At 36.7% G+C, this 12,242-nt stretch overlaps 1 protein-coding gene and 1 non-coding gene across 2 annotated transcripts; both read right to left on the bottom strand.

Moving 5' to 3' along the window:
* Window positions 1-3,113: 3,113 nt before the first annotated feature.
* On the bottom strand, window positions 3,114-7,809 carry LOC110929540 (sm-like protein LSM4). Its single transcript, XM_022172699.2, has 7 exons — window positions 7,652-7,809; window positions 7,506-7,547; window positions 6,034-6,132; window positions 5,852-5,929; window positions 4,111-4,150; window positions 3,420-3,590; window positions 3,114-3,318 (listed from the first exon to the last, which is right to left on the bottom strand). Exons 1-7 carry the CDS (start codon window positions 7,652-7,654, stop codon window positions 3,293-3,295), a joined length of 459 nt encoding a protein of 152 aa, XP_022028391.1. The 5' UTR covers window positions 7,655-7,809; the 3' UTR covers window positions 3,114-3,292.
* LOC118491060 lies at window positions 5,399-5,532 on the bottom strand. The gene has a single exon (XR_004890284.1). It is a non-coding gene; the product is annotated as a small nucleolar RNA snoR127 (small nucleolar RNA).
* Window positions 7,810-12,242: the final 4,433 nt, after the last annotated feature.

Below are 12,242 nucleotides of genomic sequence, written 5' to 3'. Positions count from 1 at the left end.
TTAGTACCCAAAGGTGAAACTATCTATAAACCATAGAGTCTATCTGTGTAATATCATCGAAAATCGAATTTAATTTAATTTAATTTCGCCGAACATTAGGTTTATCTTTCTTAACTAAATTAAAAAGAAAAGTGTCTGGATAGTCCCTGTGCTTTGCCCATTTTTCACCTTTAGTCCTTAGCTTTCTAAAATTAAAGTTATAGTCCCCAACTTTTGCAATTTCGTTCCCGGATAGTCGCTGACGAGGATAGGGGTTAGTTTTTGTTAAGTGGGTGTGAAATGACCAAAATACCCTTACTGTTAAATTAATACCTAAAAAATGTTAAATAATTTATATGGGACCTAATTTATATGGGACTCACCACCACCTTTCAACACCACCGCCACCCACAGACATCCACTCCACTGTGGGAGCAGCAGGAAGATGGACATCAGAGTGCACCGTGGGAGCAATTTCAGCAACTGGTTGAGGAAAATTTGGCCCAGCAGAGGAATTCAACTCCATGGGATGCAACAATGGGTGGGATCCAGCCACATCATGATTTTCACTTACTACCAGAGGCTCCTATTCTGTTAATTCGTCATCCTCCTCCGTTACCCAGCCCCCTTCATCCAAATTCTGACCCGACTCAAAATTAATGGACTTAGTAGGAGTTTGGATGACATTGGAATCTGAATTTGTTGTGCAGGGGGATTTCGATGGTGTAGAACAAGACACAGTAGTAGTGTATAGAGTATCTGAAGTAATTTTACCTTGATTAATCACTTTTAATGCATCGTCAAACGTGTTAGGGCAGTGTCCAGGGGGTTAATTGGCACCTCTGGTCGTTCATGAAGGTTGATATTGGCGCCATTCTGGACTAAATCATTTACGCACAGGTTTGAGTGGGGTTGTCGAACCCTATCAGCTTTTGAAGGCTTGTGTACACCTCGATTACTAGCAATTTGGGATCCAGAGAGAATTTTGGCGCCGCCTTGGTCTTTGGAGGTTTTGGCGGTGAAGGTACATATTCGAGACCGGACATGACCCATCCGGACGAACGTCTCGGGATGTCCGTCCCCCATTTACCTGAACGAGCATCACAAGAAACGTCCGTCCTCTGCATAGTTTCGAAGACGAACCACCGTTCAGGTGCGTCTGGACGAATGACGTCATCTCAGTTGACCGCTATAAATACCTCTTCAAAGTACAACGCCAAGTACGATTTTCTGAACCTTCATCCCTACTTTCTCTCTCTATTTTCTCTCTCTACCAATACTTATCCTCACGTCGGAGGGTGGTCGCAGAGGGGCCCTCCCATCTCTGCGACGAGCCTAACGGTTTTCTGTTTTGCAGGGCTGTTATCCAAGCTTTCTTACAAGACCCAAACCCTCGATTACAGGCTCCGGCCTTAATCTGATTCTTTGGTTCTTCAGGCGGCATTTTGATGTCTGTGGTTGGTAGTGGTGAAAGGTGGAGATGGCGGTGGTGAAGAGTAGGGAAAAAGAAGTGTGTGGGGTTGGTGGTGGGTCCCATATTAATTATTTAACATTAATCATATTTTGTTTTAACTTTTTAGGTATTAATTTCGTCAGGGACTATCCGGGAACGAAATTGCAAAAGTTAGGGACTATAGCTGTAATTTTAAAAAGTTATGGACTAAAGGTGAAAAATAGGCAAACCACGAGACTATCCGGGCATTTTTCTCAAATTTAAATGTTCAAAAATTAAGTACCTTTTTAATTACATTTCTTTCTCCCATTTTTATTTTGATGATCAATTGTTCGTTCGATTTGTATACTCTTATCAATCATTCGTAAGATACTTGAGTATGTTCATGACGTTATTGTAGTTTGCCTCAAGAAAGTCGCACGTTTGAGGTGCGAATTAATTTTGTGTGTAAAGACCACAATCCGTTAGGATGGGGAAAACGTACCCATAACATAACATGTCAACATGGGCACATTTTCTAGCATATTCTTGACCAACTATTGTGATGACTAGTGTTTTCAAACTCCATTTTTTAGGGGGTGTTTGGCCTAGCTTTTTTAACAAAGCTTATAGCTTTTTTAGCTTTTTTTACAAAATAAGCTTCATTTGGTGTTTGTTTTAGCTTTTTAAACTTATGCTTATTAGCTTATATAAGCTAATTTGAATAAGCATATTTGAGGATGGTTTTTAAGCTTATTTGAAAAATGATAGAAATAAGCTATAAGCTAATCCAAACACTTAAAAAGAGCTTATCAAATAAGAGAAAATAAGCTATAAGCTACTTTAAAATATAAGTATAAGCCAAAAAATAAAAGCTAAGCCAAACACCCCCTTAAGGTCATAAGCATGAAGTTCTTGGGGGGGGGGGGGGGGGGGTCTGTGATAGCACCTCAATCACTCGTTGTTCACAATGGCACACCGCCGCCACTACCTTCCATAACGCGTGGAAACCATCACGCGTGGAAAATGGAAAAGGAACGTTTGGAATTTGACCATTTGGGAAAATATGAACGTTGGGGCTTATTTTTTTGAAGGTTTTTATATAAAATCCACAAACCATTCCCCCTACTCACTTCAAAAAATCAAAAATTTCCCCATTTGATTTCAAAAATTCTCCAACTCAATCCAAATAATTTTACAACAAACATGGAAGGTTCAAGCAAGAGAGGTGCGGGTTCAAAAAAAAAAGGTTCGGGTACGAAGAAAAATCCCGTAAGACCCAAGGTTCGAGCGAATCTTGGCGAGCTGACGCGCTTTAGGTTGCAAGACAAACCCGACCAAGTCCCACATTTTCTAATTTAAAAAACAAAAAAAAAGTTGCGAGTGATGACATTCCATCACTAGTGATGAGCACCGCCACTAAAAAAAACTTGTGAGTGATAGAATAATGGTTGATGACATAGCGAAACTTGATTGGATGTTGTGAGTGATGAGTGAGTGATGACCACCCCACTCCCCTTAAGTTCATGTTTTCTCACCAATATGTAATTTCTATGCCACCCTTTTGGTCTAGCTTCATCAAATATTACATGATCTCATGAACTATATCCATAATAATTCCTTATGGGATCCGAACAATTCATTGATATGATCAACGTTGGGATTCCATATCCGTTGATCATATCTCATATTTCTCCGGTTGTACAAAAACCCTAACCAAATGCATGTAAAGCACCCTTCACGATGTAGATTTTCAAATGATATAGTATTTTACTCGACTAATCCATAAAATTATCCCTAAATAATTCAACAATAAAAACTCAAATTTACAACATACCAAAATAAAACGAAACTTCACGACACACTTTCATTATGTTGTCATCATCCACGACCACCTCGGCCTCCACCTGAATCAAAAAACGAGTCAATTATTTTTTAGTTCTTTTAATATAATTCAAAGATCATATAACATGAATGATTACGATTGATAATTTGATTTAATATCCACCTCTGTTGCCAGCGGGATAGCCTCCGCCTTGGCTCCTGCCTCTACCACCTCCTTCATCCATGCCGCCACGACCTCCCATGCCACCACCCTTTGCTTGCCTCCTACCACCACCACCACCATCATCCCGCCCACCTCTTCCCCTTCCACGTCCTACCCCAGGTGGCTTTCTATCTGTTGGTGGGTAAAAAGAATTAATAATAATAATAAACAATCAACCAATTACCAAATAGTCTCTAGAGGTAACAAATTAAAAAAAAAAAATCAAAACAGGTCAAGTTGGTTTAACATGAAACATACATTTCCATTTTTTTTGGCTATGATAATATTTAATCATACTATCATAATATTAATCTAATTTTCTGAGCAAAGTGAAATACGGAAATGTATGCATCAAAAGTACACTTCAAGAATTCCTTATTATATTTGTTTGATTTTACTGATTCGTTAAAGGAAAAAAAAAACATCATCCAAAGTCCCAAATCTAGCAATTCATAAGTAAATGGGTCAAACTACCACCTATAGCAATCCCGAGTAATAAAAAAGCATGCAGGCTGCAAAGACACTGTGTTAAGTTATAGTCGAGTAATTTCTGTACAGAGCTTACCGTTATTGTTTTCACTACTCTTAATAAAAAAAATACTTCCAAACTAAAAATTATAAAACGAAGAAGAGTTTGAATGGAAGATCATACCCATGCGGTTCTTGGTATCTTCCTGAACCTTGTCAATCACCTGCCAGAAGGAAAAACCAAGACCACATGAAAAACAGTCCAACTCTCGCATATTAAGAAAGAGCATGTGCATAAAACTACCAATATATTGAAATTACATTATAAGCAGCACTTAAGAATATAACCTCCTAAAACTACAACATAATGCTATATTCTATGTAGTTAATATCCCGATATATCAACCGATATATCAATGATATATCGGTTATCGGTCCCATGCCAAGATAGCAGTACAAAATATTGGTCAGAATATCGATAATATCAACAATATTGTCCAATATTTGATCGATAAATCACCGATTTTCCCGATATAAGTACCATCCTTCTTATTTCTACCGTTCATTTTTCTTCTTATTGTTGCTATTAGTGTTTTAAGTCTTAATTATTAGTTGTTACTGTTAAATGTTAGTGTTTTAAGTCTTAGAGGCTGTTTGTTTAGCTTAATGAGGCTCTTAATGGTTCAGACCTCTTACTGGTTCGGCACTTAATGGTTCAGACTGTTTGTTTTGCGAGCAGATGTCTGAATGGTTATTTGCCTCTGAATGGTTAAGCATTATATTGAGTCTGAATGGTTAAGACCTATAATCTGAATTCGTCAGACATTTGCCTCTGAACGGTTAAGCATTATACTAGCTCTTAATGGTTCAGACATCTTACTGGTTCAGCACTTAATGGTCCAGACCTCTTACTGGTTCAGCACTTAACTATTCAGAAGTTGCCAAACAGCCCCTTAGTCAGTTCTTACTTGTTACAATTGTTAGTGTTAAATTGCTATATATATATATAAATTTAGCATGATATTAAAATTACCGATATCCCACCGCGATAACCGATATCTCAAATATCAGTCCTTGACCGATATCCGATATTTTACCGCATTAACTACTTAGGCTATATTTAGGCAAAAACTAATAACTAAAGTTGTTTGATTAAGCACGTAAAAGTGGTGGTACGATAAAGGTAAACACAGTAATGATCATGAAAAATGGATACCATATAAGAAAAGGAAACATGATAACAGACAGTAAACTAACTAGAAAAATCTAACAAACTACTATTTTCTCCAGTTTTAATGCATCTTCTAAATAATAATAAGCAACGTGTTAAATAAAATGGTGGTATGACAATAAATTGTATAAATTTTTATATAAAGTGATTTGAGAGGTTGGGCTGACTTTTGACCCCCGTTTTTTACTATTTAGCTTATTAGACCAGTTTGACACAAAGAATAAATGGCCTGAGACTTAAACCTGGTCAGCAAAAAACCGATCTCTGTTTTTATCATCAAAGAGATGATGCGCTTCAACAAAGGCACAAGCTACTTAAAACAGCCTACCTATGGAGCACATCATCGTCTGATTTGGCTAAGTTGCATCACCCCAGACAGCCATACATGTGCTAAAATGGGTCATAAGTAAGGAGTTACGAGTAATGGGTTAAAACTGGTGATTAATAATTCTTCTACACATAACTAGCGTGTCGAACATGACAACAAAAACTATACTATTACAGCAATAATCTTTTTTTAATAATATTGGAAGTTTCCATTGTGATACCGGTTCAACCCACCTTTTTAAACTAACTTATATATCGTAAGTTACAGTGTTACACAAGTTGTATAGCCCTTAACAATCTTGGATATGCCTACAAACAATTATAGACTATAAGCTTACTTATTTCCTACTGAATAAGTTGAAAATACCTCATCTGGCACACGAAGATACTTTATAGTGTTTCCACGAATGTAACATTCAGGCATCCTCCAGAACCTATCACCATCCTGTCAAGTGTCAACAGGTTTTATACTTCATTACTCCATGTCAATAAGACTTTCAAGAAAAGAACTATGGTAAAAAAAAGTTGTTAAACAATGAATAGAATTACCTTTGAGGTACAAATCACTTCACGAAGATGGATATTCATCCAGGTGTCACAGTTCACCAAATGCCCATTGTAAGTCTCACCATTTTTCAGCTCCACAAGCTGCATCAAAAACAAATTAAAAGCAGTTCAAAAAATGCGAAATCTTCTACAAAAAAAAAAAAAAGATTATAACTCTAAGAACCCTGCAACTTGCATCTTACTTTTTATCGTCAAACAAACCATACCCGGTTTTAGTATCGAATGACCTAATCCAATTTCAATGAAAATACTCTCCACGTATAAAATATAATAAAAAACTAAAATGCATTTTTAGACTTCAAACGTTACTTCTTTACATAGTTATTAATAGTGAATAGCGGACGATAGCGACAAGCTACCTATATGCTACGCAGCGATAGCGATGAACTACCGGGTGCTATTTTATGTTTAAAGTTACACTAGAAGAAAATTTTTGAAACATTTTATATGTATATTTTTTTCAAAATACGTTGTTTTTATACGCATATTTATAAGAATAAAAACTAAGACCCCCGCTATTTAATAGGTATATTTTATCGCTGTTTATATTAGAACAGAAAAAGAAAAACCTATAATCCCACTATTTTCACGCGAAGGAGGCACCAAAATCTGATTGCGACCTATTGCCGCATCACCACGCTAAACGCTATAGCGGACACTATGCTTGCTATTAACAACAGTGCTTCTTTAATTTAAAAAAATGATTAATCTAAAGAGCATGGGCGGCTGACTATGCAAAGAAATAAACTGAAGCTTAGGCCCATATCTTATGTGCCCCCAAATTTTTTAGGGTTTGACTACATTTGATTCACATCCGACTCTCCCTTTCGATCACAACTCTCAAGCTCTCAAATTTCTGTTGGATTTGTGTGATTTTGTGCCGTTTAGAAGTCATATACAGAAAATACGTGTCATCATACTCCAACGTGTTAGGACCTAAACACAAAATATCTTCTTTTTTTACGAAAGAGCCCCAACTTCACCACATGTTTTAGGCCCCAAACTGGTAGAGCAAAAGAGAATCTTAAACAAACCTTATGACATTTACTACAAGATGAAGATTATGTTCCCGAGTCTCATTTAACAGGGGGAGGGGAAGGAAAATTTTCTCTCCTAATCTCTCCAATTTGGGAGGATGAATATATGATCATATTTTCTTCCCTTTTCCCTCCCCTCCCCTCCCCCTGTTAAATGAAACTCGGGAACATGGTTTTTTTTTCATATTTTCATCTATTTTCCCTCCACTCCCCTGTTAAATGAGACTCGGGAACAGAGTGTAAAATTCACATCAATTAGGCACCATGCAAGTAAGTAGTAACTTTGAAATCTAAAACTACGATGTGGTATAGGTCAAGTGATCAAATCAACAAAATTGTTTCTTTGATTTGAAAGTCAAAATTAGGGTTTCACATGGCAACAAAAACTGAATCAAATCATAAATGAGGAAGACTCACCATGGGATGCCCTTGAGATGTCTTGAGAAGAGATAACGGAAGCTGAAATCATGGAAAAAAACAGTAATGAATCAAGGGGAAACAGTAGGAACATATGAATTGGATCAAACAAAAACCCTAGCTAGATCCATCAAAAAGCAACTTACCATTTTGAAATTCGCAAATAGATGGACGGATCTAAGTATAATGCGTCATCGGTTTCCAAATAATTTATGGGCCGCTGCTCATGTGATTGGGGCGGGGTTTTGCAAGCGTTTCAACAAATATAAAGTTCTTTTAGAACATGAGAAACATGTATAGTGGTTAAGAAAAATAATGTCTTTATCATGTGGCAGTTCAGTCAGTATAGGACGTTATTGTAAAAGTGATATAGTAGGAATAATGCTCAAATAATGCCCTTTCCAATCAATAAACAATTACTTTTTCAAAAGGTTAAAGATTAAAAAAATAAACTAAAAGGCCCCTTACTTGGACCACTCTCATTGGCCCATGCAAAGTTTCATTTCATTATTTTAGCGTTTTCTTAAAAACGCCTGCATGCAAAATTCTCAAATATAACGCCCAAAAACGCCTGTTGTAATGGGGGGAGGGGCGTTTTGCAGCGTTTTTTTTCAATTTTTTTTTAAAAATACCGCCCCACTACGGGTGGTCTTAGTGGGAGAAGCGAAGAGGACATTCTCAACCTTGCTTTGGTTGAGTGGGACTCTAAAAATTCAACGTCTTTCCAACACCTCTGAGCATGGAACGTTTTAGAGAAAGAAAACAATGGAGGCCGGTTCCAAATGAGGTCGCAACCGCCAAACGGAGTAAAACCTTCCAAGTCCGGAAGTTATAGTGTGGGAGGCTCCACCGCTCGTTGTCAAATCGACATAAACGACGACCCGGAATTTGACGAGGATGTGTTGCCCGTTCACGAGTCGGAACGTCCCCCCGGAAGGGACAAAGCAAAAAAAGAGGCGGTCGGAAAGAGAAAAGGGGGCGGCTCGAGCCAAACGTCTTCCGGGGCGGGTTCGAAAATGGACGAGTTGATATCCGAATTCCATTCGTTCAAAAAGCTCACGGCGGAAAAATATAGTTATAAGAAAAACTTGTTGGCCGACTATGCTCGAGCGGAGGATTTTAGGATTATGAGGTTGGATCTCGACTCGGTTCTGGAGGATGAACGCGAGGTTTACCGGAGGATGAAATAGGAAGTTAAGAAAAAATGGACGTCGTAGGTTGTTTCGTATTTTTTAGTCGTATTGTTATTTTCTTTTTTCGCTTTTATGTTTTCCGTTTCTAGGATTAGTAATTTTAATTTTTAGGAAATGTAATTTTTTTATGTTATGAAATGGATTTAATTATGTTGTTTTATGTTTTAGTTTTATTTAATTGTTAAGAAGTTTTTATCAAGTTAATCAAAAAAAGTTAAAAAATTATAACATAATTGTGTAGGGTAGGCCCATCCTCCACCCCCTTCAAAATGCTAGGAGGGCCATCCCATGGAGGATGGTGATGTGGCGTCCTACGTGGCGGCCCATCCTCATGGGAATGACCCTCCCTATACCCTCTAGTCTTATATTATGTATTCTTGTCAGGCCTTTATATTATGTTTTTTCCGTCAAAAAACACAAACATCTCATTTCTTTTAGTGCATCCGTTTTGGGCGACCCGATAGAACAATGCGGGTCTAAAATTGTTCCCATAAATATTGTTATAGCCCGGCGCATATCAATGTTTCCCTCACATATTCAATCGTCGATTAGGGTTTCTCTTCTAGTCCCCCTTTCTTTCAATTTGAATGTATAGCTTTCTCAAGAAACTTCGGATTTCATATTATCTAATCCATTATTTTGCTATTAAACATCTTGATTTCATCGGTCTCTTCGTCGATCTATGTTTATATCTGACCTGATATGTTTTTTTTATGTAATTTGTGGTTTTAGGTTTTAAATATGCAATCGGTTCCTTCAAGGTATGAATTATGTCAAATTTCGGGACGAAATTTCTTTCAACTTGGGGATGATGTGACAACCCACACTTTCATGCTAACAATGTTACCTTATTCTGTCAATTCCGGTTGAACTCAAAATACCCGTTCACGTTATTATCACGTATATCAGTTAAATTTCTTTTATATAGTAATAATAATAATATTAATGACCAAATAAAGGACGTTCATGGATTTTAACGTGAATGCGTAAATTATGACAATTCAAAGAATACCGGATAACACGATAACTGTTGGACCCAGTATAGCCTTAACAACTTCTTTTTACGTAATATGGCAAGTGATTTCAGTATATGTCAAAAAGATGTGCTGTCACACCCTGGCTTTGCGGAAGCGTGGTTAATTTTGGTGTGACTTCTTAATACCATAGCTTAACCATAACAAGCTATATGAAATAAAAACCATGCAAGATCATCCATTAAATTAAGTTTTAAAAACCAAATACAACAACATTGTTTTAGGGCGTTGACTCAAGCAACTGAAACTACAACCTGATAACATATATCATTGTTCAGAAAACACAAACATCGACATGAAACAAACACAGTTTAAGGACTGTGACTCGTCCAGGAAAAAGTCACATCCCCTAAACCCGGATGACCTCGGACTCTTATGCAGCGGGAAAACGCAACATACCGCGCCAGATCTTTAGTTCCCTGAAATACATGTAAGTTGAAAAATCAACAATAATGTTGAGCGAGTTCATGTGTAAGTGAGTAATAAAAACCTTCGTATGTATAAAATCCTGGTATGTAGCAAATAAGGAAAAAGAGATCACCAATGGTTTGCAAGGCCATTGATATGTGTGAAGTGCAAGTAGGAAGACTCAAACCTAGCGGATTTATGCGTTGGGCACAAAGTCACCCCGAGGTCCGTTATGCTGGGCCTGGGGCTGGGCTCGCTACACCCAGATAGATCTACCGCTCCTGTCCCTCGGTCCTACCCTGAGGATTAATGGCCTCAAGTTTCCGCCTACCCACTCACATGATCTAGTAGTAACCCTCCTTATGCTAACCATACCATGTATAAGGCACTTGTAATCAAAGTAACATGTATTTCACCCCCGCAGTTTAGAAAACTGAAAACAGTTAAGAGAAAAGGGGGACATGAACTCACTGTGGTGCGTCTCTACCAAGTAAATCTCCTGATCAAACCGTTGTGCGACGACCTACACGTACTAACTTCTATTAGACGGACGGCCGTGCCTTAGCTTAAGGTTTTGGGAAATAGTTAGACAACTATTTCGTAATTACACTTTGTAATTATTTGGTAAATAGACTCCTTCCCAAGGATGGGGGATTTAATACATGTGCGTTCGTAAAATTCGAAATATATTATTAAGTCTCACTTAAAATATATTTTATTTCTAACTCCAAAATACAAATATTTTTCCCAAAAATATTATATTTTAATACATATGATTTTCCCAAAATAATACCTTGACAAAATACGCGTTCATAAATATTTTCTTAAAATGCGTAAGTTACGTTTTAAAGGTCGGGTGGTATTAACTATACCGTTGTAACTTAAATATTTATCGTAAAGGCGTTCGTATTATTTTGGAGTCGTTAACATTTGGTAATATTATTTTTACCCTAAAAATAATATTTGCATAGTTCACAAAATAATCATAAACATTTATACAAGTGATGTTACGGAAAATATATATACTAAATATATATTTTAGCAAGTTTTATTTTGTGAAAATCCCACCTCCGACACTTAGTAATTTTGTAATAAAGATCGTGGCGAAATTTATATTTTTGAAAACAAGTTAAAAATGTATTTCTAACACTTGTGATGAAAATATTTCCAAGTGTTAGGTTTTTGGAAAAATTTCGCCAGAGTTTCCCCTGTAACTGGAGGTGGCCACGCTTTCAAGCGTATCATTTTCTTTTATAATTCAAATCAACAATTTTCTCATTCACAATAACAATATCCAACCATCAAATTAGTCAAAATGTATATAAATCGCAAAAATTACATGAACTTGTGGTTTGTCCAAAAATATGTAGTAATTTCCATTACTTTTAGTGTATCTTTGCAATAGTCTACTTGGTTTCTTGTGAATCTCGTTTTTAAAGAAAATATATTTTCACATCTTCTTGTAAAATTTGACAAAAATAGTTCTTTGTCGAAACTTAGTGTTACACAAGTGTTTACACACTTGTGTGTTCAAAAATCACTCTTGTTCATGAAAGATCCGGTTTTAAAATATGTTTTCTTTGACGCTTGGTTCTTTGAAAATACCACTTGTAGATCCGTAGATCTACTAGTTTTGAACACTATTTCATAAGTAAAATCGTTTTTACACAAGTTCATGCTTCGTAAGTGGTAGTGTTCATCATTTAACCCCTTTTTACACTTAAACATACTCTATGTCATGATCCATGAACATGACTAATCCGGGTTAGATGATGATCCGTGCTACCACAACATAGATCGGCACTAAATAATTACACAAAACAAGTTTTACAAGATTTACACAACCCTTATGCTTTTAACCAGCACATTTAACATTTATGTAAACTTTTAGTATGCATTCTTGTAAGTTCATGACTTTTAACCGACAAAGTTCGTTTTAACCACTTTAAAATAGATCAAGAGTGTGTTTAAAGTCACTTACTACTAGCTCGAGGCTAGGGAAGAAACTAATCGTAAAACGCGTGGATAAAAGCAATGAGGTGAGGTTCTTCACGATCCGAATGCACCAAGCTCCTTTGTATGAGTTCCTTGACACTTGTAGA

This window comes from Helianthus annuus, chromosome 3 (assembly GCF_002127325.2).
Source record: "Helianthus annuus cultivar XRQ/B chromosome 3, HanXRQr2.0-SUNRISE, whole genome shotgun sequence".
Lineage (NCBI taxonomy): Eukaryota > Viridiplantae > Streptophyta > Magnoliopsida > Asterales > Asteraceae > Helianthus > Helianthus annuus.
Note: the sequence above shows the minus strand (reverse complement) of the source record. Positions and strands in the feature narration are given on the sequence as shown.

Bases quoted from the DNA above. Each gene is read 5' to 3' on its own strand.
- LOC110929540 (XM_022172699.2), bottom strand. The intron at 4,151-5,851 runs GTATTTTCAACT...TCCTTCTGGCAG, and splicing joins ATCTTCGTGTGCCAGATGAG to GTGATTGACAAGGTTCAGGA. The intron at 3,591-4,110 runs GTATGATCTTCC...ACCCACCAACAG, and splicing joins AGATACCAAGAACCGCATGG to ATAGAAAGCCACCTGGGGTA.